We start from the raw sequence: 25,162 nt of genomic DNA on the forward strand, positions 1-25,162 counted from the left end.
CAATACAGCAAATTACAAATGGATGTTGGATTAAAATATTTTTGATTTTTCTGTTTTTATCCATCTCTTAATTTCAAATGATATCATAATAAATAATGGACTGAGGCTTCTGCTCTGTTTCATGAACCGAAAAACATGCCTGTTTCTAAACACTTTTAAAGTTGGTATTTCTTTAAATTAATTTAAACTCTAAACCAATGGTTCTCAAGCTATTTATCATTGTGGGCTGCCTGTGCGGCCCATAATGTGTTACCTGGGCTGCAGGTTGAGAACCACAGTGCCGCATGCCCCCCAAATGCCCTTCCAGACCCCTATGCGTGGGGGCAGGGGAGCCAGGACCCTTGGGCCCCAGACCTTGCCAAGCTGGCGGCCCTTTAGCACACAGCTGGGCCACAGTTGCATGCTGATTGAGCCACACGTGGCCCACGGGTTGGGAACTACTGCTCTAAACTGACAGCTAGACACCTTTGTGCTGAAATTTGCAAACTGCTTCTAAACAACAGTTCAGCTCTTTTTCCTTTCCAATCTGTTTTTCTTCCTCGTCTGTCTACTCCTATACTAATTCTTTGGCTCCAGATGCATAAGGCATGACAACAGTTTGTTATTAGGTTACTTTAATGGGAAATACAGGCTCTCTGCATTAGAGGATTACAAATCAGCTTGCAAAATTTTTTTTTATGGGGGGGGAAAGAAACGTGAAAAATGAATTGTGTGTCTCCTAGATTTTTTAGTGAGAAGGGGTTTTACAGAATTAAAGAAAATGGCAATTTCAAAAAATTCTGTTAGGCTCTGGAGAAAAAGAATTCCGGTTGACATTTGACAAGCTGTAGGACACAATCCACCCTTCTGTCAGTTTGTGAGGATTTACACAGGAAATTCCCAATAAAGATAATGCTGCTCATGTGTAAATTTGTGCAGCGTGCTACAGGAACCAGACCCTTTTTTTGAAATGGGTTTTAGCAGATTAAAGATGGAGAGAAAGGCAGTAATGGTTTGTGTTTTAAATAAAATTAGGATTGCTGGGTTCTGTTCCTGACTCTGCTATGAAGGCCTTTTCCACACAACAACTTTTAACTGTGTGTGTGTGTGTGTAGTTAGTGGTGGGGATGACTGTAAATGATAGTTTGTGTCTGCGCAGGTCACGGATAGAAGTTAGTAGTTGTGACAGCTAACAGCAGCCTAGGCTGGCACCTGGCTGTTGTCTTTTGTAACAGATTAAATGCACTGGGGTTTGTTTGGTGAAGAAAGTACTCCCGGCCAGTTCTTCTAGCTGTCAGTGCAGGAGGAGATTTGAGTTCTTTGCCTTTGCTGATGGGTGCTCTGTGCGTATGACCTTCAGTCACACAGTGCTTCTGCTGAAGCACTATGGGACAGTTGCTATGATTTTCTCAGAAGGCATAGATAAAACAGTTAGGCATCATGGTACACGCAGAGTCAAACAATCATATGGCAATAAAGCTGCTGTGCAAATGAAAACTGAACCATGTTACTTGTGAACCATGTTACATGTAACAATTAAGATGACTCTGTTGCCGACTGGCTATAAAATCACAGTTGAAGACCTAACACACTGTCCTTGGCAAGTCGGTTTTCTCTGTGCATCAGTTTCTAAAACCTTCCATTGGCTCTCCCTTGTGCACAAGGTTCAGTTTAAATTTGTTTTCCTCAGCTTTCTGTCTCAACAACTCCATAGCATCCTCTCCTACATCTCAGAACTTATGTTACTTTCCCCTGGCCATCACCACTGCCAGTGATATCAGCCTCTATGCCTTGTGCATTTCTTTCTCTGTGTAAATTGCTGTTCCATCCCAGTTTTCCAAACTACCAACCTCTCATTACTATTCCTCTGTGATGCACATAAATGAGTATATTACTCTATAGAGGGGCAGAAACAAACCCTCTGTTGTTCTCATCTCATGATCTCTAGCAATACTGCTTGAGATTTTGGAATGAAAGATTTATGAAAAGTATTTGTGTATTCAAAGCTGGTTGGTTGGTTGTTCATTCTAATCTTATTGGTTCTATATCACTAATACTTAGTATTATAACATACAAGTTCTATACATATGCTATACAAAGAGAAATCTCTTGAACAAAATGTTTAGCAACACAATTGAGAGTTCCAAGTAGTAACCTAAAAAAATATTTCTCATTTTTCAGAGATGTAATAAAAAGAATAGATCAGTCGGAATTTGAAGGATTTGAATACATTAATCCATTGTTGCTGTCAACAGAGGAAACAGTATGAAGGAATGACTTCTCCATTGTGGACAAATAATGTGAATGAACTTTAAATTTATCCTTAACTACAGTATATGCATGCAAGGCTGGGGAACTGTAAGGGTTTGGAAGGAGACCAATGATAAAAATTATTGCTGCTGAAAATCAAAGATGAGAATATGATTTTGGTGGGTGTCTTCCTCTAAATACTGGATTTAAAAAGTTTTGGGCACTGACACAACTGGCTTCGTTAATGAAGGAATTTGCATTTGTGCCTGTCTCATGAAGGATCAAAGTGTTCATTGCATCCTCTAGAAAAAGAGAGATTCCATCAACAACTTTGAAAGCTACGTACTTTCCAGAAACACTTGATGCAGTGAGCTACTAATTGAAGAATATTAGAGTGTAACATCCTGAAGAATAAAACGTTAGTGGTGTTGAAGCTTATTTTTATGCCTTTTTCACAAGTGGTACCTGTCTAAATGTCTCAGATACGGTATGTAAAAGGAGTTGTGTTTTATTAGCAATCAAAACATAAATTTGGGTACACGTTTTAAGTGCCTAAATGGATAAACTGCATTGAAGACTTACTACATATTTTCAACATTCTTAACCCTGGTAAGTTATGCTTGTTAACATTAAATAAGGAAAATACAAATAAAAGCTGCAACCTAATACTGAGGTACATCTTTATAGAGGAGCAGAGTGATTCAGCAATACCAATTCCAAATTAGAACATCCCGTGTCAAATCAAAAATCTGGATTGTTTAAACCTCAATTTTAGTTTAAAAAAAAAAAACCTAAATTTGCACAGAGTGGATTTCTGAAAATACGTAAGCAGTGCCTACAATGATGTCTTGTGTATTAGATTTTTGAAAAATATTTTTATCAATAATACAATATTCAGAAATAGAACAACAAAAGTGTAATGGATCGTAGCCTTAAAGTTTAAATAGCAAATCTAGATTATCCATACACATGCTACATTTTCCTGATAAAGCACACCTCCTACTAATTAACTGTCTGCTTAGAAATACTCAGTGTATATTACTAATTCATTGTTCTACATAGGAGAACGGGATGCTTTGATAAAAATGGCTTGCTTCAAAGCAGTAACTTTTTCAATGGAGGGGGGAAAATGAATACACGATAAATTTGGGTGAGGTGATAGATGTTCAGTCCCTTCTCTTGAAAACTGGGAAAAAGGGGATGTTGTATCACAAAGGTTAAGAATTCGTTGTCAGCTGTGGAAAAACTCCTGTCACTATATTTGATGACTAAATGTGCACTGCAATCTAAAACCTTTCAGATGCTTGTAAAGATTTACCTGTCTCATTGCAGATGACAACAACAGAGGCAGTACTTTGTGCTAGGTTTTTGTTTAACTACATTATGTGGCTTGTGGTTTTGGGGGAAAATTGATGTGGGAATTTAGAAAAAACCAAGAAACCCTGTGCCATGACATCTCATCTAATTTGGTGTAAAATGCAGGATAAATTGCAACATTTTTTCACTTTCTTTACATTAACATATAGGTTTCTCAGGGTACAGCATTGCATTAGGTGCTGAACATGACATCTTTCGGATTCACATCCCAGTCATGAGGTGCTAGGATGAGACTGCCAAAACATTGTGTTTAAATTTTTCAATTAACCATTGGTTAACAAACTACATTTTGTATCCCTTCATTGGCCACAATTATGCAAACCTGTGGTAATTCAGTTTTATTAATCCCATCCAGATTTGAGTTTTGGATTTCTTTGTGTTGGATTGTAGCTTTTTATATTAAGCAAGATGTGTTCTAACCAGCACTAAATTATTTAATCAGAAAAAAGTACTTGCCTCAAATGCCTGGAGTTTAGATAATTTGGTATCTAGTAAAGGAGGAGTTTACTTTTTAAATGTGATATGAACTTTTTTGTTTTAATTCCCCCTTTTTTCCCTCCTTGGCAATTTAGTGTACCCTGAACATTTTCTGTTTCAGTATTTAATCAATGCCCTTCCTTTTACAACTGATCATTACTTAAAACAGGGACTCTGGCAGTTCTTGCATGGAGATATGACAAAGCTGCCCTTAGATGGATCTGGGCAAGGGGCTTAGAAGTGGAAACATGAAGGTTTTTTACCTCAAATTTCTGAGACATTGGAACATTTTATTTGGGGGGAGTGGGGGGGAGGGGAAGAGAAAGGGACAGACAGACACATTTGCTCAACAAACATTACAAAAAAAATCCTTGATTTATTTACAATTCAAGGCATTTACAATGTTTCTGTGTTGCCAAATAGTTTGCTGGTTATAAGTTTGGTTGCTCACGTGCAAGTGTATGAACAATGTTCTGTTCATGATGAAGGGGGAAATTTTTTATATAAAGTACTTGTTTTATAAATTAAAGAAAATGAAGGATGTAATTAAATGTGTGGTTTGAAAAAAAATCCTAATATATTACAAATGGATCTGGTTATGATATATAGTTGTCTTATTTGAAATAGTAAATGAAAACTCTAGTTAATTTAATGATTGTAAAACAGTAAATATGTTCTTGTAGTTTTGTATAATTAATTAGTTGAGATCTTTGCTGGCCAGTTTTAATTGTGCAGAAGATGGTATTCTAATCCATAACAGCTAAGATCATTTATATTCTTGCACAGCTATTAAAGACTTTAATGAAAAAGCCAACAGATTTATTATTTATCACCATGTTGAGAAATGACCAAAATAGTTAGATTTTTTTTAACTGAGAGCCTGATGGTTATTGTAAATTAAAATATTCAAGGTTTATATTTTGATACTGTATTATTTTTATTCTGTATTTTTGGACCATAACCAATGCCTAAGTCATTGAGACTGGTCCAACAGTTTCTCTGTGGCAAAAAATTTTTGTTCAAATATTGAACTTTTACGTCAGTGTTAATTTAAGGTGCATTCTTTCACAGCACAACATGTGTAGCCAAGGCCAAAATAATGGAAAGAAAATGCAGACCAGTCATTTTTGTTTTTTATTCATAATCTTCATATGTGTAGAAATGAGTTCACACTCAGGGATTGTGAATCCAAATATCATGTAATGCATGAATGAATTACCCTGTTTGGTGAAAACAGGTGTCTGTCCCTTGAGGAAATGAAGCACCTATTGTATATCAGTATCTTCCCTCCTTCCCCACAAATTGTTTATAAGCGATTACCGAATGTAATGATCTGCAATCAGTAATGAAATTTAAAAATTTACAACATATTTAACTGCAACTGTCTTGGTAACCAGCTGGAAATTGATGTTGTGTATAATTTTAAAGCACAAAATCTGATCTTGAAAATGAAAGAGCATAAAAAATATCAGTGTGATTTACTGAACAAAGAAGCTGTGCTGCTTTACATTTTCACATGTCTGGGGGCAGCAACGTGGATATTTGAGCCTTGTTCTACTAGCATAATTACATTAAACTGTTCTGCATTTGGCTGCTATGAGAACATCTAGCTGTGCATTTATCGGGCATAATTTATGAGGCTTGCTATCTTAGTTATTTTAAATGAAAGGTTATAATGAAGCAGACCTTGACTTATGGGGGAGAATCAGGGAGCAGTGATATGAATCCAGGAATGTCATTTGTATGAAGGGTGCAGTTTTCCTTCCCTAGTCTGGGATGATATACCATCATATATATATATATATATATAGACAATACAGAACAGTGCAAAATTCCAACTAGATTTTTATTTAAACTGTTTTCAAATAAAGCATGAACTGAAATTTAAAAGCCCAAAGAGACATTTGGTACTATAGCACTTTTTTAAAGTATCAGGCAATTTATTTTCCAAAGAGTTAACCATTTAGAACCTGATACAAAGCCTATTGAAGTCACTGGATTCAATGACATTTGGATTAGGCAAATTAAGTCTACAAGAAAATTTCTTGCATCAACCTCTTCTTGCTATACCTTTCAAAAGCATAACAATTTAAATACATGGTAAAAGAGAACAGATACTGTACTTCAAGGAGTCACAATAGTACTTTCTTGATATGCATTCGGTGGGGCTCCACAGCATCCGAAGTATGCCAGCACAGTTCTCTTTGCAGAATCGGGGATACAGTGTAAACACAGAGAGGTTCAGAGGAACTGAGTAGGCTGATGATATTTCTGAACTTCCTTTGTTTAATTACACAAGTTTAATACACATTATATCAGGACACGTTTGCTTGATATACTTTCCTTTTTTCTTGTAGAGAGATTCATATTTTAGCATCTGACTTCTTGGATCTTCATTCCTGTTGTTTTACCAGATCACATCATCTGCACTTTCAGACAAACATTTAGCAAGATGGCTATCAATATCCAACTGTGACAATCTGCAAATTAAGAGAGAATTCTTTCATTTTATCAGAACTACTAATCAAATCTGTTTCCTTCATTTACTCGCACTCCCCCACACTCTGAACCTGTTTCCAAAATAGTAACTTAAATTTAGAAGCCCATTTAATATGGGAACTGCATGGAGACTTGCAGAATTTCCAGTTAACTATATCAGCAGTTCTCAAACTGTGGGTCACGACCCTGTTTTAATGAGGGCACCAGGGCTGGCTTAGACTTGCTGGGGCCTGAGGCCAAAGCAGATAACCAAGCCCCACTGCCCAGGGCTTCGAAGCCCACGAGCTTCAGCCCTGGGTGGCAGGGCTCAGGTTACAGACTCCTTGCCTGGGGCTGAAGCCCTTAAGCTTCAGATTTGGTCCCCCTGCCCAGGGCGGTGGGGCTCAGGCTTTGGCCCCCCTGCCTGGAGTGGCAGGGCTTGGGCAGGCCCAGGCTTCGGTCCCTCCTCCTGGGGTTGTGGTAATTTTTGTTGTCAGAAGAGTTCACGGTGCCATGAAGTTTGAGAACCCCTGACCTAGATCAATAACCATGAGTAATGTGGGGAATATTCTGAAGCCTTTCAAAAAGGCTTTTGGGTATGCTCATTCTTCCACTTGGAGAGAAAAAGGTAAAATGAATTCTCTGTACAGCACCCTTCATAGCCCTTGGTTTAAAAAAAAAAATCTTCTCCAAAGCAATACAACCCAAATCACTAGTGGAAAGGTAGGTGTGATGCCACAAAAGAGTAGTCTTCTCTGTCACATCACTGGCAAAACTGAGACATTTTTCATTAGTTGCATTGAAGCAATCCTTTCATTTGTCCCCTTGTACAGTCTCCAGGAGGGAGAACGAAGCTGCAGGATTATTATGCTGTATGGCCTAAGGCCATAAGATGCTTTGCAGAACACCTACAAGCATATTACTAACGTTACTTTTCAGCAGCTGGTGAGGAGACCGCATGAATGCTGGTAAGAGGTATGGTATGAATACGCCATTTAGTTCATTTCTTATAGCAGGTGTCTGGTTTAGGAAAATATTTTTATTATGAATTTAGTTCCTGTGAAAAGCCACCTCAACAATAAGGGAGACTGAAATCATGTTTAACCACCAAACATGGGAACAGCAAAGGCAGTGGCAGCTTCCCCTCTTCCCCCTCCCCCCCCCCCCCAACCCCTGAGCTCTGACCTGGAAAGGCCACTTCTAAACATGAAAGGGTAGTTTGTCATCCATGCATATTCAGTCTTTGGGCCTGTTTTTTCTGGTTTGAACCCCACCTGCTCACAAATATGACCCACCAAATAGCTGACAATTTGTCATTAATAACTCACTCAATTTAGATCAGTGACCTTAGAAGTGGAGACTCCTCTTTTACAGATTAAAAACTAGTCAGCCTACCAGAAAAATAAAATTAAAACATGAGGCCCACAATCTGTAACAGACAGGCACAGTCTCAAAGTACATAACATATACTATGCTGTAGCTCAGTGCTCAGGCCAAACTGACTGCTAATTATGTCCTACACTATTTTTGTTTGGGTCACAAAGGTTACCCCTGGGAGTTTTTATTCAGGGTAAAACCACCTCACGGGCTGCAATAAGAGTGCAGGATCAAGTATTAAGAGAGATTTTTCTTATCTTTGATATACAGGGATTTCCATACTCAATCATTTAACCACCATGGAGAGCTGAGTGGAACTCAGAATGCATCAGGATGAGATTACTGTAATTCCCTATCCCAACTCCATGTGTTAGCGTTACTCTGTGCCGCTAAATAGTGGCCAGCATATTGAGCCTTAAGAGCAAAAGGCAAAAAGTAAATGTCCAGGAGCCACAATTATATTTTTTAACTGAGATCAGCAAAATTATTTCTAAACATACCAGTAACTTTGACATTTTGCATTTTCTATAAAAATATGCCAAAAGAAGGATTTCCACAAATTTAAGCCCCAACCCACTCGCCAAAACAGCAGCTTCAATTGATCTAAGAAAATTTTCTTCCACTTCTACCAACAGCCAGCATTCAGATAACTGGCAGGTTTCTCATCCTGAAAGCGTAATGATTCTTCTGTGGTTTTGTCCACTCAGGGATATTTATTAGCATTACTATACCAATATGTTTATACCAGTATAACTTCCCCTATGCGTTAACGTTCTTATGCACAACCATGGAAACTGAAAAAAGGCCTCTTATTTTAAATGTGTCCATCTAAGGAGTCAGTGGTATAATTATACTGGTAAATTTCCCAGTATAGACTGACTATTATCACTTCATGATCCTTTACTCAAACTGAGTGAGTGAGTATTAGCTGTGAAAGATCTGTTAAAACAAGGTTGTCACCTGGAGCTATTCTGCACCATAGAGTGGTGTAGGAAGGCTGGCATAACCCCTTGTGTAGATGCAGCCTGTAAGAGTGGAAAATGTTTTTCTATCACCGTAGCAACACCACTTCCCTGAGCAACAGTGGAAAGGTAAATGGAAGCATTCTTCCATTAACCTAACTGCATCTACAACGGAGACTAGGTTCGCATAGATTTTTCACACCCCGAGAGTGCTGTAGGTATATTGACCGAAGTTTTAAGTGCAGACTTGGCCTTAGAGGTGCTGGGCACTCAACTCCTGAGTCAATCAGCAGAAGAGGGACATGATGGAAAGCACCAGTGCAAGTTTCTCTCACTGCCACAAGTGTGTACCTACCTCAGAGGGAACACTGATAGGTATCAGAGAAATCTGAATGGGTATGGAGACTAGGCTTTAGCTAGCAAGGGTACCAATTTTGGATGATTGAAATATACTGATCTAAAAATACATCTACTTCACCAAAAAACAATGTGCCAATTTGGAATATACAAAGTCAAAGCAGGGCTCAAATTTAGCTTTCTTTTTAGAGCAGTATAATATAGAAAACATGTGAACCTTATTCCACCTTTGTTTTGGATTTAAAATAGATTGTCCAAGCACTTTAACAGTAGAACCTTTGTCCCAATTTGCACAGCTTTGTTTATAGGGAAGTCCCAACCAAAGTGACATGTGTTGTGTTTGTATACTGTAAAAAAACACACGTATTCCAGAGTAGTAAAATGAAACTTACGTTCCAGTAAACTGGATTAGACACATCGGACAACTGTCAAGAGTTAAAGTTTCTGCTCTCTGATCCTCAGCCTTTTCCTCAAGACCTTCCATTTTGCAGATGTCAACAGGAGACTTTATTTCTGCAGATGTAGATCTGGTCTCACCTAATAAAACATTATGTTGGTGCATTTGTGAAAGTGACTGTTGTCCTTTGCTTTCATTTTCTTTTCTGTTTTTCTCTTCACTCAGCACAGTCCCTTTACAGAGCTGTTGAAGGCAAAAATCTTTTGCAAGACTTTGGGTAGATGCTGGTACAAAATGCAGTGTTGAATCTGTACGTAGATTACATTCATACCTTTCAGTCCTTTCTTTTTCTTTCAGTTTTGAACTTTTTCTGCTGTGTTTCATTCTTAGGTTCTCATCTGGATCATCATTAACTGCAAGGGATATTTTCTCAACTACAGGAGCAATATTTAGCTGGTTTTGGTCTGCCTGGTCCTCCCTTTCCATTAGATGCTCAGTGTGACTTTTTGATATGTGAAAGCAGCTTGGATCCCTTCTATTAAGAGCTTTTTCTTTGGAGAAAGATGGGAGAGGTATCCATGGAAAATCTTTCATTCCAACCTTAAAGACTTCTGGTTTTGGTGGGTTCTTCTCATTTTCAGAATTCTATAAAACAGCAAAAATTTCTCTCCTTCAAAACAATTGCAATTTCTTCCATCAAAAAGTCTAGACACAGCACTTACAAGTATATTATAGAAGCCAATACTGCACTAGGGGAATGGTCAGGTCTCTTCCATGGCTAATCTCTGAGAAGTGTCTTCCATTTATAAATGGGAAGGGAATCCCTACTTACTATCAGGTTTCAGAATAGCAGCCGTGTTAGTCTGTATTTGCAAAAAGAAAAGGAGTACTTGTGGCACCTTAGAGACCAACTAGTTTATTTGAGCATAAGTTTTCGTGAGCTACAGCTCACTTAAATGTTAAGATGACTGAACATGAGTAAGCTTTTCTTTGGAACTGGTTAGTAATCCAGAATTTTAAACAAAGGGCTTTCTGTGAAAGGTCTAATTAGGCAAAAGATATAGATACATGGTGGGTTTTAAAGTGTTATTTATCATGCCTCAACTTTTAGATTGTCTGTGGTAACAGTTGACATCTAATTCAGATTCTGCCAAAGTTTATGTGAAGAACAACGCTCTATTTGTCCTGAGAGAGAACTTCTAACAGACAATGTAGAAACTAGGGACGTAAAAGTTTAACTGGTTAACCAATAAGCTTGATGCTTATAGTTCCAGTTAACAATTAAACTCTGCTGCCAGCCCCACACGCACCCGGGGGTCCCACAGCGCCCTGGGCATGGGGCAGGTAGAGGGGCAGCCAGGACCCTGGGCGTGGGTTGGGGGCTGCAGTGCCCTAGTTTCCTGTTAAAGGATTAACCAGCTGAAGATGTTCCTACTAGGAATGTAAACAATGGGTAAAAAAAAAAAAGTAATAGTTTCACCTACTGAAATTCACACATTACCTGTCCAAAAAATTCTGGTAAACTGGGCACTGTTTCCCAGCTTGTGTGTTTTAGATCTGGATTGACAGTCTTCAGTATCAGCATCCACATATTTTCAGACTCACTTAATCCTTGTTGTTCAAACCAGGAGTCTCTGTTGGCCAATGTTCTGTAAAAAAAAATAAAATAAAATAAATACGTGCAAAAAATAAGTGTAGAAAAAAATGCACTCTACAATACTATTAAAAACCACTTAGGCAAATTACCCCTAGTAACATACATGCTTCCTAACAAGTCTAGACCTCCAACCTCTGGTGCATAAATTATCTGCTGTAACTAAGTATTGGACAATGCCCCTGAGCAATAGTTGTTAATCTTTTCCATTGTAACCCTATGTTACAGTATAGTTTTGAGACTACCTCTCAACAATAATGAGATGAGACCCCAAAATTAAACCAAGCAAACAGGGCTGTCCCTAGCTATTCTGGGGCTCTACGTAGGCCTCTGCAGGGGGGAGCGGGGCTGGCTTGGGGGTAGGGGGAAACCATCCCCCAGCACTCACTGGTGGCATGGCTGGGGCTGGGTTGCTGTACTTCCCCCTGCCCGTGAGTGCAGCCCTGGCCCTGCTGCAGAGCTCAGGGGGGTGGGGTTAGGGAAGAGCAGGGGTTGGAAGAGGCAGGGTGGGGCAGGGGAAGGGCTGGAGCTGCACAAGGCACCAGGAAATTTGGTGCCCCATACAGCTGCGTACTTTGCACATGGGTAACGATGGCCCTGCAAGCATACTGTACCAAACCCCCCTTCCCTCCAGCTGAGTTGATTTTTTTACAGCAAATAGACTCCCAAGAGAGGTGTTCAAGATTACACACAGTTCATACTTCCTAAAATGTCTCAAATTGCTTTACTAAATCTCATTTTTATGGTGGTGGGAGATAGGAAACCAAGAAGACAACTAAAAAAATGAGGAGTCCTTGTGGCACCTTAGAGACCAACCAATTTATTTGGGCATAAGCTTTTGGGGGCTAGAACCCACTTCATCAGATGTATGAAATAAAAGATACAGGAGCAGGTATAAATACATGAAAGGATGTGGGTTGCTTTACCAAGTGTTAGGTCAGTCTTGGTGAAACAACCCATATCCTTTCATGTATATATACCTGCTCCTGTATCCTTTACTTCATACATCTGATGAAGTGGGTTCTAGTCCCCCAAAGCTTACGCCCAAATAAATGTTAATCTCTAAGGTGCCATAAGTACTCCTCATTGTTTTTGCTGATACAGACTAACCCGGCTACCACTGAAGCAAGAAGACAACTGGTTTGGTTCTTAAAGAAAACAAACAAAAACTCCATCCTTTACACTACCACTTTTTCAACTTCTAATTTACAAATGTCTTCCATAAAGCATCTGGCAAACCATCTTAAAACACACATGTTACATAGGAGGCATGTCTTGTCATAGGAGGCAAGTCTGCAAATGCAGATTTTGCCTCCTATAACTGGGAGAGTGCCAACTGCATGGGGATGGAGGAAAAAGGGATTTTACTGTACTGCATGCTTACATACTCAGTTATCAAGATGACCTCCGTATCACTAGAGCAAGCTCTTTCTAAAACCCCCAGCAATGGAGCATTACCATGACAGTCACTCTGAACTCTTGCATTTGACAGGTCTGTTTTTTGGAAACTGAAGAGAGACTGGATTTATGGTTTATTACAACAATCTGTAACCCACTCACACACACACACAGAGCTACTTTCCTCCCCACGCTTGGAGGCTGTTAACGGGTCATTTCAATTTGAATGATCCCTTGAAATGTGTATTAACTACTTATGTTAACCAAGAAATACTGAGTTAGTTTCCCAGACCTGAAGAAAAGCTCCGTGTAAGCTTGAAAGCTTCTCTCTCCAACAAAAGTTGGTCCAAAAAAAAAAAAAAATAGTACCTCATTTACTTTGTGTCTCTAATATCCTGGGACCAACACACCTACAACCCTACATACAGCCTATCCTCATGACAATCTGATAAAGGCCACATATGATGAGAATATCTTTAATTCTTTAGCATTTACTGTAAATGTAATGCTCAATAGGTGAGCATTTTCTGCTGTGTCTGGAAAAATATTTGGTTTTCTTAACAAAGGGCTTGTATATTGGACTGCATGAAAATGTGTTTAAAGGTCTGCCCCTCTCACTATTAACAACCAGGAGTAGGAATCTCATCTCCTATAATATTTGCTGGCCCAGCCCACGCTACAAGCTAGAAAAACTGCATGTAACTAAAACACTTTTCAGGAACCGAACTTGAATCATTTCAGTATCCACCAAAACCTCTACCATGGGTGAACTTGTAAGTTGCAAGTTCACACAAGTTCTCTGAGGTAGGACTTAATGACCTATAGGCAGAAGAAATTCAGTTCTAAACAACAGATCATCAATCAATCAATATGGGATTTCACCACAAACAATACAACTGGTAAAAAGTGTGAGTTGGGGAAGTGACACATGATTGCATGGAAAATACCAACAGTTGCATCCGTTTCCATAACATTGTGGGAGGCCCTCTCCACACTGATAGATGAAACTGAGGAAGGGCTGTGTAGCTGGCAAGCTTGTCTCTTTCACTAACACAAGTTGGTCAAATAAAAAAATACTACCTCATTTGAAACTACTGCTCTCTATTTAGAAATGGTATTTGAAACTACTAGTATCCTTTCAGAGGACAGTATTTAAATATTTTTGCTAGGAAGCTGTTTAAAAAGGTTGATTGCACAGGAAATAAAGAAGCACCACGAAAAAACATGGTGTATGAAGCCAGCCTCCAAAAACATCATCATATTAGGCCCCGACTTCCTCCTCCTTTCTGAAGCACCTTCCAGGGCACCCGTCCCGCGCGGCAGAGACCGGGCAACAGCCAGAGGGGGCCGAGACGCAGCTTTCACAAGCCCTCGCCTGGGGGAAGAAGCCGGGTCTGTGAGGGCGGGAGGGCCGTTTCACCCAACCCCTCTAACCGGCCGCGAGAGAGGAACCGCCAGAACAGGGGCTGGCGACGCCCCGACGGGGAGGCTGGAAAGGGCTCGCGGGGTTCAGCCGCTCCCCGGCACCGAGTCGAAAACGCGCCCGCCGCTTCTGGGGCAGCGGCCCGGAGACGGTCTCGCTCCGCAGCGCGCCCTGCGCCGCTCCCGGCCCAGCAGCCGGGCCCTGTGCTCGGGGGCCCCAGTCCCGAGCTGAGCCGCGAACGGAGAAGCCCCGGGCCCGAATCCGGCGGGAGGGGGAGGGGGAAGGGGTTCCCCGCGTGCGGCCCCGGCCCCGGCCGCCCCAGGCCCCCGCTGCCCACCCAGCAGGGCAGGGGCTGGGCCCGGGCCCGCTGCCAGCGCACCGCCGGCCCGGTGTGGGGCGGACCGAGACCGTCCTTCCCGCCGGGAGCAGTACCAGAGCCCGCCCCCTCCAGCCCGGGGCCTTGGCTCCGTCCCTGCTCGGCCGGGACTCACTGGCGCCGCGCGGGGGGCTCCCGACCCGGGCTGGGCTCCCGGCTGCGGCCCGGTGGCGCCTTCCTGGGCTTGAGGCGCAGTTTGCCGCCTCCCTCCTCGGACATGGCCGGGCCGAGGGGCCTGCGCCGCGCCGCCCCTGTGGGGCCCGCCCGGCTCCGCCTGCTACGGGGCCCGGGGGCGGGCGGGGAGAGCTCGGGCCTGCCCGGCGGGAGAGCGCGGATGTGCCCGGTGTGCGGGGGCGGGGAGAGCTCGGGTCTGCTGTGGGGCGGCGGCGTTGTGAAGGGGGAAGAGCTCAGTTCCGCCTGGCGTTGGCTTTGTAAGGGGGGCAGGCTCTGTGCTCCTCTGGGGGCAGTGGGGCTGGGGCTCCATGACGGGGGGGAGGTTGCAGTAGGCCAGACTCGGTGTGGCTAGGAGGGGACCGTGGTGGGTGCCCAGAGAGGCCCCTCACTGAGGTTGGGATGGGGAGCTTAGGCCAAGTACACAGTTGTAGGTAACGTGGCTGTTCTGAGCCCACCAGTACCCCTCCTTGTTGCCCATCTTATTGTCTCACAGATTTCCCCCAACCCCTCTGGTAAGGGGCACAGGGAAGAGGCCCAGTTGGGCGAGTATCAGGCTATGGATGAGGTGCAGTTTGTCGATTCTCTCCCCAGGGTCAGCCATGCCAAGGGAGCCTGCTCTGCTTCTGAGAATTGGCTCCTCTGCAGTGGACTACAGAAGTTTCATAATTTCATTGCTTAAACAGCATGTGTCTGATACTTTTTAACATGCCTGAATGTAATCCTGGGTGCACTGCTGTGCAACTGATTTGTGAAAAGGCAATATTTGCCAGGTAGGTGGCCCCTTGGGGGTTTTGTTAGGCTCTATTTGGTCAGACTCCGACACTGAGTTAGCTAACACATTGCTTCATGACACTGGGGCATCCAGACTACAGGAGGATGAAGAAAAGGAGTACTTGTGGCACCTTAGAGACTAACCAATTTATTTGAGCATGAGCTTTCGTGAGCCACAGCTCACTTCATCAGATGTGTACCGTGGAAACTGCAGCAGACTTTATATACACACAGAGAATATGAAACAATACCTCCTCCCACCCCACTGTCCTGCTGGTAATAGCTTATCTAAAGTGATCAACAGGTGGGCCATTTCCAGCACAAATCCAGGTTTTCTCACCCTCCACCCCCCCACACAAATTCACTCTCCTGCTCTGTCAAGCTTTCTTACAACTACAATACCCACCTGCAGAAGTAAAGAAACAGATTGATAGAGCCAGAAGAGTTCCCAGAAGTTACCTACTACAGGACAGGCCTAACAAAGACAATAACAGAACGCCACTAGCGGTCACCTTCAGCCCCCAACTAAAACCCCTCCAATGCATTATTAAGGATCTACAACCTATCCTAAAGGATGACCCAACACTCTCACAAGTCTTGGGAGACAGGCCAGTCCTTGCCTACAGACAGCCCCGCAACCTGAAGCAAATACTCACCAACAACCACATACCACACAACAGAACCACTAACCCAGGAACTTATCCTTGCAACAAAGCCCGTTGCCAATTGTGCCCACATATCTATTCAGGGGACACCATCACAGGGCCTAATAACATCAGCCACACTATCAGAGGCTCCTTCACCTGCACATCCACCAATGTGATATATGCCATCATGTGCCAGCAATGCCCCTCTGCCATGTACATTGGTCAAACTGGACAGTCTCTACGTAAAAGAATAAATGGACACAAATCAGATGTCAAGAATTATAACATTCATAAACCAGTCGGAGAACACTTCAATCTCTCTGGTCACGCAATCACAGACATGAAGGTCGCTATCTTAAAACAAAAAAACTTCAAATCCAGACTCCAGCGAGAAACTGCTGAATTGGAATTCATTTGCAAATTGGATACTATTAATTTAGGCTTAAATAGAGACTGGGAGTGGCTAAGTCATTATGCAAGGTAGCCTGTTTCCTCTTGTTTTTTCCTACCCCCCCCCTCCCCCCAGATATTCTGGTTTAACTTGGATTTAAACTTGGAGAGTGGTCAGTTTAGATGAGCTATTACCAGCAGGAGAGTGAGTTTGTGTGTGTATGGGGGTGGGGGGGAAGTGAGAAAACCTGGATCTATGCAGGAAATAGCCCGACTTGATTATGTAAAGAGTTGTCACTTTGGATGGGCTAGCACCAGCAGGAGAGTGAATTTGTGTGGGGGGGTGGAGGGTGAGAAAACCTGGATTTGTGCTGGAAATGGCCCACCTGTTGATCACTTTAGATAAGCTATTACCAGCAGGACAGTGGGGTGGGAGGAGGTATTGTTTCATATTCTCTGTGTGTATATAAAGTCTGCTGCAGTTTCCACGGTACACATCTGATGAAGTGAGCTGTGGCTCACGAAAGCTCATGCTCAAATAAATTGGTTAGTCTCTAAGGTGCCACAAGTACTCCTTTTCTTTTTGCGAATACAGACTAACACGGCTGTTCCTCTGATACAGGAGGATGGAACATGTAACCAGAGTTTTCTGCAAATGGCCAAGAGGACTAGAACCTCAGCTGCATTCATCCTTAGTTTATTGATTTTGTGCCCATGCCGGGGATCTGTTTACCTTGGCAGCCAGCAACTCAGTTGCTCATTCAAATAACAAAGGTATCATGAGTGCATCTCTGGCCTAGCTCCTCTTTTAAGAAAGAACAGCAGTGAAGCGAGGCCATTTGTCTTTTCTGGGAAGAACCTGTGTGTATGACGTAAAATGAAGTGGTTCCTAGAGCCGGGGTATAGCTGGCAGATTGACATGTACAAATACACTGGCTAGGCTGCAGCCCTTTCAAAAATAGATATGCTATTAGAAATGCCATAACAGAAGAGGATCATACAGAGAGACGGGGGGGGGGGTGACCAAATGCCTCCCAGTCACCACAAGAAGAATTGTACTAGAAAATAAAAGTCCACCATCCCCATACCCACCTGACACTAGGTGCCTGTGAACTGCAGAAGGGAATCAGGTATGTTTATAGGGTGAATTTACTATTTGTCAATGGTGCCTGACTGCCCTGGGGACTGGAAACCTGTTTCTTCCTGCACTATGAACAGCATTGATGCCCACTCTCTCATTTCATCTCCACACTTTACTTCCACACTGACCTATAGGGCTGAGGGGATATTTGTTTCTGTGACCCATTTACATTATTTAAATTGGTTAGTCTCTAAGATGCCATAAGTACTCCTTTTCTATTTACTCCTTAGTGTCTGTGCTGAGGTTGCCAAGTAGGTGTCAATTAGTGCTAACTGCAGTGTTGTTGGTTTTAGGTATGTCCCCAAGTTACTGGGCTGAGCTCTCCCTCCCCGCCCCCCTCTACAACTTTTCACATAGGCCACTAAATAGCAATTACAGAACAGCCACCTTCAGTCACTGCATCCCTGGGCCAGATTTGAACCAGCAAAATGGCGTTCAGATCCCACGGTGATTGGTGGACATCAGAAACACCTAGATAGGTATAACCGACAGGTGATAGCACCATATCATATTGCCAGCCACCCAGTCCTACTGAGCTATAATTAAAAACAGAGGAAGAATGGTTGACTGGTGAGGGCACTAGCCTGAGACTTGAAAGATTGGGGTTTGATTCCACAGCTTCATTATATGATCTTGGGGCGATCACTTTACTTAGGGTCTCTGTATTTCAATTCCCCATCTGTAAACTGGTGATAAGAAGTGGTTCCCTACCTCACAGTGGTGTTGTGAGGATAAATATACATTAAAGATTTTGAGGTGCTCAGATATTACAGCAATGGGGGGGCCGTTAAATAGGCCATACACGGGAAAATACTAGGACTCACCAAGCCTGAATTCTGGCATTTCTTGTGCTTAGTGGTCAGGCTAAATGAAAATGAACTTTGCCTCTAGAAAGAAACAGCCTGAGTTTGTTCTAGAAATACTAATGGGCACCTACTAGACTGACAGTTTCCCTGGACCCTTGTGTTTGGTTCCTGGCACCAGCACACTCATAAAATACTAAAAAAGCCTGTTGTCTTAGAATTCACCTGTAGTCTGTGCTGCTGGCATTTGAAAGCTGCTCCCCAGTCAGCTGATATGGCATTCCTGCAAGCCACCTGTCCTGTCAATGATAAAGGATTAGAAAACGTGTCTTATAGTGACAGAGTCAAGGAGCTCAATTTAGTTTAACAAAGAGAAGGTTCAGGGTTGACTTGATTATGGTCTGTAAATACTTACATGGGAAACAAAATATTTAATAATGAGCTCTTCACTCTCATGGAGAAAGGTCTAACACAATCCAATGGCTGGAAATTGAAGCTAGGCTGATTCAGGTTGGAAATAAGGTGTACATTTTTAACAGTGAGAGTAACCATCTGAACAATTTACCAAGGATTGTGACTGATTCTCTGTCACTGACTATTTTGAAATCAAGATTTGATGTTTTTGTAAAGGATCTGCTCTAGGAGTTATTTTGGAGGGATTCTGTGGCTTGTTATACAACAGGTCAGGCTGGATGATCACAGTGATTCCTTCTGGCCTTAGGTCCATTCTGACTCCGCAGAGCCAGAACCAGGTGGGCTGATGACAAAGGCAAATCATTTTATAATCGATGTAGGGAGGACGATGGCGATGGGGATAGAAGAGACAGATGAGGTGAAGTAGACCTGGGACAGCAAGGAAAAGGAGAAGAGGAGCAAGGAGGGGGAAAACATACTGCAATGCAATGGCTCATTAAAGAAGGGAGCATAAAAAGAATCGGAAAATGTTTGTAAAATCAAAGTAAAAAGAAAAGGAGTACTTGTGGCACCTTAGAGACTAACCAATTTATTTGAGCATGAGCTTTCATGAGCTACAGCTCTGTAGCTCACGAAAGCTCATGCTCAAATAAATTGGTTAGTCTCTAAGGTGCCACAAGTACTCCTTTTCTTTTTGCGAATACAGACTAACACGGCTGTTCCTCTGAAACCTGTCAAAGTAAAAAGTGTATCTTTTATCCATTTATTTTTTAGCCCTGGCAACTGTGCTGAGTGAGCATTCGAATTAGTACTACCAGTATTCTCCACGTGGTGGCAGCAGACAAACATCTCATGCTTTAGGAAAACCAAAAGCTCTCCTTTTCAATATGAGTGAGTGGCAGCCCAGCCCTGGTAGCTTTATGTGCAACTGTGCTAAATGTCTGGGCATGTGCATGCATGCATGGGCATATTTGTGTTAATGTCTGCGCTTGTATGGTAGTGTCTCTGTGTGACCATGTCTACTTGTGTTAATGTCTCTGTGTTTCTCTTTGTGTTGCCCTGGACGACAATCCTCATCTCAAAAAGGTGGTATTTTTGCAATATTGTAAAATGCCCCCAGTGCTAGATATGAATTGTCAGAAACAATAAATCAGCAGCTATTCTTAATTTTCTTGTTAAATGTGTATCTTAATATGATACTATTTTTGTCATATTGTATACCATAACATTTGCAGTCGGTCTAATGTAGCTGAGGATACGTGAAGGGGAAAATCAAACTTACAGCACGGCAAGGGTTCAAAAATGAAGCACTCATTAAAGAAAACCCAAAGAATCAGGAGAAATTGTTTCAGTGCTAACTGTAAAATCAAAGTAAAAAGCATTAATTGCTGTTGCAATCCTAGCCCTAGCATTTTCTGACTTTTTGGGGAATTAAACTGTATAAACTCAGTGCTACAATTTTCTTGCATTTAATGTGTATCAAATGTACTGTTCCTAGGGTAACACTTCAACCCCCCCTGCCCCTTATACCTGTAGTGAAGCTTTACACTCTTGGCCTGTCTGTCTGTTTCCATGAGTACTCACAGAGTTGATTCTACCCTTTTGGGAACTTCATCCCCATTTATCTCCTACACATATTCAACATGTTTGAATCTGCCTTTTTCTGGAATTAGTTCAATCTAAACTTAACTTCTCCCACTTGCAGGAGCCAGATTCAAGGGCTCTACTCCAAATTGTTTTTGTGATACAGGCATCTATCCACCAGGACCTGCACAGAGAAATCTCACATTATTTCACACAGCCCCTGGATGAACTGTTGTCGTGATTTTTGGTCTGAGAAGAGGAAGTGTTGTCTATTGGTTAGCGCAAAGAACTGACCAACAGGACAGCTTCTAGCCTTGGTGCTGCCACCTTGGACAAGGTTACTTCTGTGCCTTAGTTCTTCCAGCTGTACAAGAGGGATAATAATCCTCATGGAACTTGCCTGGGTAGTGAGGCATACTTAACTGTGATAATGGTGATGTTTGGAGATCTTCACATGAAAGGTGCTCTAGAAATGCAAAGAATTATCATTAGCCACCATCTTCAGTTGGATTTGAGCCAGTGGCTGAGAGTTTGGAAGCTAGAGTATCTTTCCATATAGCTGCGGGAATGCTTGTCAATGCTTGTCAATGGAGTGCCATTTATCTACTCCCAGGCTGCACATGCTTAATCGTGATTTCCATAGTTCCTGATTCCTGACATAAATTAGGCCTCTGTTTTAACTTTTGCTCCCATGAAGTGGGGGTGTGGGCAGAGGAAGGGTCTACTATAACAAATTCTAATGCTCCAACAAATTTCCACAAATATTAAAGCCTATAAATCGCCAGCCAAACACACCAAGTGATCTTTTCATGGGGTGGGGGAGAGAGGAGGATGTGAAACGCAGGTGCCAGCATTTGCTGGGGAAGAACTGGTACATTATCAACTAATCCGCCTTCTGCTATTTCTGATTTCCTCCCCAACAGCTGCAGCATTAAATGAGAGCTCCTGCATTTGGGAAGAATTAGAAAGCTTGAAGTAACGGAGGGGGTCTCTGTTGGAGACACAACGACTCACAGACAGGAGGGGGGTTGTGCTTCCAGTGTAGAACCTGGAGCATTAGGCATTTTACAGCCTGGAAAAATTGTCATGTTTCAGCTGTTCTAGAATTATCAATGAAGAAAAGACACTGTCATTTGTGCTAGGATTCCCACTGATGCTGATATAATCACATGTACATGGTATGCTTTTGCATAGCCCACTGTTGATACTGTGAGGGTGACAGGAAATGTAGGTTTATTGCAAAACCTTTTTAGGTGAGGACATATGCTAATAGTTGATGCTAGAAGCTTAGAAACTGTAAATTCTATAGTGATGGTTGTTATATAAGATAGAGAACTAAAGTTTTTGAAACTGAGCTATGGTTTATCAAGACACTGATTTGCAGTTTGTTTAGAAAAAATATATGGTGAGTTTTAGTGTGTATGAAAAGTTATTCAACTCCAATCAAGGATAAGGGTCCCATTGTGCTAGGTGTTGTACTGACAAGGGCTACAAAAACACCCCTCGAGACTGAAGTTCTGACTTTGTTGCCAGAACATTTACAGAACAGGCAGCATCAGGGTAAGTTTCCCTGGCCAAAGTGCCTGAAGCATGATCTGGAGGGACTAGATCTAGTGCTGGAGAGTCACAGTGGTCCAGGGGGCTAGTTTCCCAGCTCCAGTAGAATGGGAGAGAATGTCATTTTGCACCAGGAAGGGTGCAGCACAATTCAGAGCCATTAAATTATCAAAGCTGGTCAAATCTGCCTTTAGCAAAGTCAGGTGAAAGAAGTTGATGTGGAATCTCATTTTTGAGAAATGCAAGCCCATTGCCATTTCCTGATTAAAAATTATTATAAGATCAGTGGAGGCATTTTTGCTGACCTGCCCTAGTGTTAGGGGTAGAGTCGTATGTCTTCGGTGACGCATCAGTTAGTTTGGACCCTGCTTGTGCTGGTGACTGACCAGAACCAAAGTTGGTCTTCTGAGCCCAGCGTGAGGCTCATTTTTTCAGCCCAGTCTTTTCTTTCATGATGGAGCTATGAAGCAGGAAATTAAAACTCCCCTCATCCCCCTTCCTGCTGCCCTTCCCTTTTCCCTGGCCAGTTAAGGAGAAGGATCCTGAACAAGACCAGGGGAAGCAGCAGCCACCTGGTGAGCCAGGAGCTGCAGAGAGGAACCCCTAGGAACTGTGGACAGAACTGTGTGAGGGACGTTCTATGAATGTTGGAGGTTACAGCTGAGTGCAGGTCTGGGTGGTACTATGAGGAAGCAGCAGCAGGGCCCCAGTGAGAGAGACACCACCAAGTGATCCTGGCCTGAAAAGCTCCTGTTTGCTTGAATAGAAACTGGACTGGAGAAGGCGCCCCAGGCAGTAGGCCTCAAGAACCCTGTCTCTCAAGTGGCCTGACCCTAAGGTCTCAAACAAGGATCACTGATGCTCACTTTGAAATACAACTGTTTAAACCTCTGTATCTACGGTATCGGCTGTGTTTTCCCTTTCCTGCCTGCCCTAGTAAAATACCCTTTCACTTAACCACGTCTCTGAGTGGTTAAGGGGACCAACGGGGACGAGTGCCTACAAGGCCTCACTGCTGAAGCACCAACAGCGCTTGCCTCCGAATTGTGGCACACCGGACATGCAACTGGTAGGTGAAATCCAGCACTGAGCAGCCAGCACTTTGTTGGCGCTAAAGACTGCCTAGTCCCTTTCTTCTACGCTCTTCTGATTGATTGTCTGTGTCTGAGGTATCCAGATGCCTCAGGGATGCCATATTTGGCTATTCTGCTCCACACTCCCCTTCTGTGCTTGTTCTGCTCGCGCTATATGACACATCCATCCACCAGTAATGGTGCCATCGAGGGAGTGGTGTCCATTGAGCATCTGGAGGGAATTTTATCATACCAATATGGTAGATAGGGGTTGCTGTCTAATGCTGAGAGATAGAAGGCTAAAATCTGAATCAGAGAAAGCCGTATGACCCCAACATAAAACCAGCTGTTGCTCAGGCTTGGGTGCTTGCCTACTTACTCCCATGACCATGTGTTACTATGGTATTCCATCCACTTTGAAGGTGGGATGCCAGTTTCAGAGTAGATGGTTAGTCTATGATACGTGTATCATCTCCCGTTCAGGAAGTCCACCCTTTCAGAGCATAATGAAAGTTCAGAGCCGTGTGGCTCTTTACACACAATCACACTTGCTGACATTTGTATGCCAAGATGGAAAAACCTAAAGAGAGGATCAGGGAGACTGGCATGGCATTTGCGGGCAAGCCAAGGTTGCCAAGGAGACATATTGTATTGAAACAGGTGCCTGGGAAACATTTAAAAATACATCGAGTGGCGCAGCATATGCGATGTGCCCACACGTGTTCTGTCTGAATGAAATGCCATGGCAGATGATGGCACAAGGGGACTGTTACTATTACGTGAAAAGATTCTGCACATGCTGTTAGTTTATGAGCACCCCCTGCCTATGCCACGCTGGCAGGACGTGCACAGAAGAGATCACTTTACCTGTGGCGGATGGAGTGGTGAGAGCCTGGTGCATTCAGTCAACATCAACTTCCCATGGCTGGAGGTGGCTATGAAGAGTACCCTGGCGTCACAGTTTACATCAGACAGGTCCAATCTAAATTGACAACAAACCTATGTGTTTCCCCTTAGAGATAATCTCCACAGTGGGGTTGTTGGATATATTGGTTCTCTCAGTACATTAATATTCTATTTCATCCCTGCCTGAGATGGTGGCTCCATTGTGCCAGGGGAATAGCTACACATAGTAAGGGACAATCCCTCCCACAAAGAAATTTCAATCAAAGTAGACAAGAAAGACAAAGGGTGGGAGAACGGGAGCATTTTACAGCTGGGCAACCAAGACACACAGAGATCCAGGACCATATTTACAAAAGAGCTCAGAACAGTACTAAATTCTTGTGAAAATCTGGCCCAAGTAGTGGCAGCTGGTCACTAGAAGCTAATTGGGGCTAAACCACACCAATTAAATCCTCAGATCCCCTTCTCCGTTTCTCTAAAAACAAACAAACAAAAACCCCTTTCTCTGCCAGTGAAGTCCAGGGAGGGAGAAGCAGACAACTTTCACCCCTCCAGCAGTGCCTGGGAGGAGAAAAACTCATCAACTAGTGATTTCCAGACTCTATGAGAACTCCTGCCTCCACTGGAACAAAAGGGGCAGGGCTGAGACTGGGCATGCTCACAAGCCACTTTCTCAGACCTTGTTGGAGTCTTTTTTTAAAAAAAAGTGTTGGCAGCCTTAGTGCAGTACCCACCACTGGCTCTGGTCCTGCAGCAGGGGCCTGCTTTGGAGAGAGCCAAACTACCCAGCTCCAGCCTTTGACTATGAAGAACAGAGGCAGCAAGTTGGAGTTGGCCTGGTAGGAAAGGGGGCTGGAGCTCAGGGCAGGGGGAAGCTGTGGGGCTCTGCAGCCTGCTCAGGAGTCTGATGGAGCAAGGGGAGGAATCTGCAGGGAGCTGCTGCCTGTAGGGAGGGGTCCCAGAGGGCTGTGCTGCCCAGCAGGGGTGTCTTTCCTTGGTGGGGGGCCATGCGATCTGATGGAGTTGCCTTTGTGAGGAAAAGGCTGACTTTGAGGACTCTGCCTCGTGAAGTGACATTTTGGCTGAGGAGAGGATCTGAATGACTGCTGTCTTTGGGGGAATGGGAGACTTTGGCCAGTGAAGGGTGGGCAGTCGGGGGGAGGGGGGTACCTTTTGGCTGGCTACTTATTTTGCGTG

The 25,162-nt window shown here is 43.1% G+C and overlaps 2 protein-coding genes and 1 long non-coding RNA gene across 11 annotated transcripts in view; 2 read left to right on the forward strand and 1 right to left on the reverse strand.

The window, feature by feature from the left end:
- Positions 1-4,897, forward strand: part of PRKCZ (protein kinase C zeta) — a 159,719-nt gene extending 154,822 nt beyond the window's left edge. For all 5 annotated transcript variants that reach the window (XM_048824677.2, XM_048824678.2, XM_048824685.2 and 2 more), the window contains one exon: positions 2,161-4,897. In XM_048824677.2, the coding sequence (XP_048680634.1) occupies positions 2,161-2,248 (88 nt within the window). In that variant the 3' untranslated portion in view covers positions 2,249-4,897. The remainder of the gene's footprint in view (positions 1-2,160) is intronic.
- Positions 4,898-5,911: 1,014 nt separating this feature from the next.
- FAAP20 (FA core complex associated protein 20) lies at positions 5,912-14,799 on the reverse strand. Of its 3 annotated transcripts, none has more exons than XM_048824686.2 (4): positions 14,621-14,799; positions 11,156-11,303; positions 9,650-10,299; positions 5,912-6,563 (listed from the first exon to the last, which is right to left on the reverse strand). In XM_048824686.2, the coding sequence occupies exons 1-4, from the start codon at positions 14,722-14,724 to the stop codon at positions 6,491-6,493; spliced, it is 975 nt and encodes a 324-aa protein (XP_048680643.2). In that variant the 5' UTR covers positions 14,725-14,799; the 3' UTR covers positions 5,912-6,490. The 3 variants fall into 3 exon arrangements, with proteins under 3 accessions (XP_048680643.2, XP_074977214.1, XP_074977213.1); XM_075121113.1 differs by lacking the exon at positions 14,621-14,799 and adding an exon at positions 14,002-14,122; XM_075121112.1 differs by lacking the exon at positions 14,621-14,799 and adding an exon at positions 13,787-13,806.
- LOC125624482 (uncharacterized) lies at positions 14,017-22,879 on the forward strand. Of its 3 annotated transcripts, XR_007353320.2 has the most exons (4): positions 15,024-15,449; positions 17,922-18,107; positions 19,620-19,736; positions 20,551-22,879. It is a non-coding gene; the product is annotated as an uncharacterized LOC125624482 (long non-coding RNA). The 3 variants fall into 3 exon arrangements; XR_012665432.1 differs by lacking the exons at positions 15,024-15,449; positions 17,922-18,107 and adding an exon at positions 14,017-14,098; XR_012665433.1 differs by lacking the exon at positions 17,922-18,107.
- The last annotated feature ends 2,283 nt before the right edge of the window (positions 22,880-25,162 follow it).

The sequence above is a fragment of the Caretta caretta genome, chromosome 18 (genome assembly GCF_965140235.1).
Source record: "Caretta caretta isolate rCarCar2 chromosome 18, rCarCar1.hap1, whole genome shotgun sequence".
In the NCBI taxonomy this organism is placed as follows: domain Eukaryota; kingdom Metazoa; phylum Chordata; order Testudines; family Cheloniidae; genus Caretta; species Caretta caretta.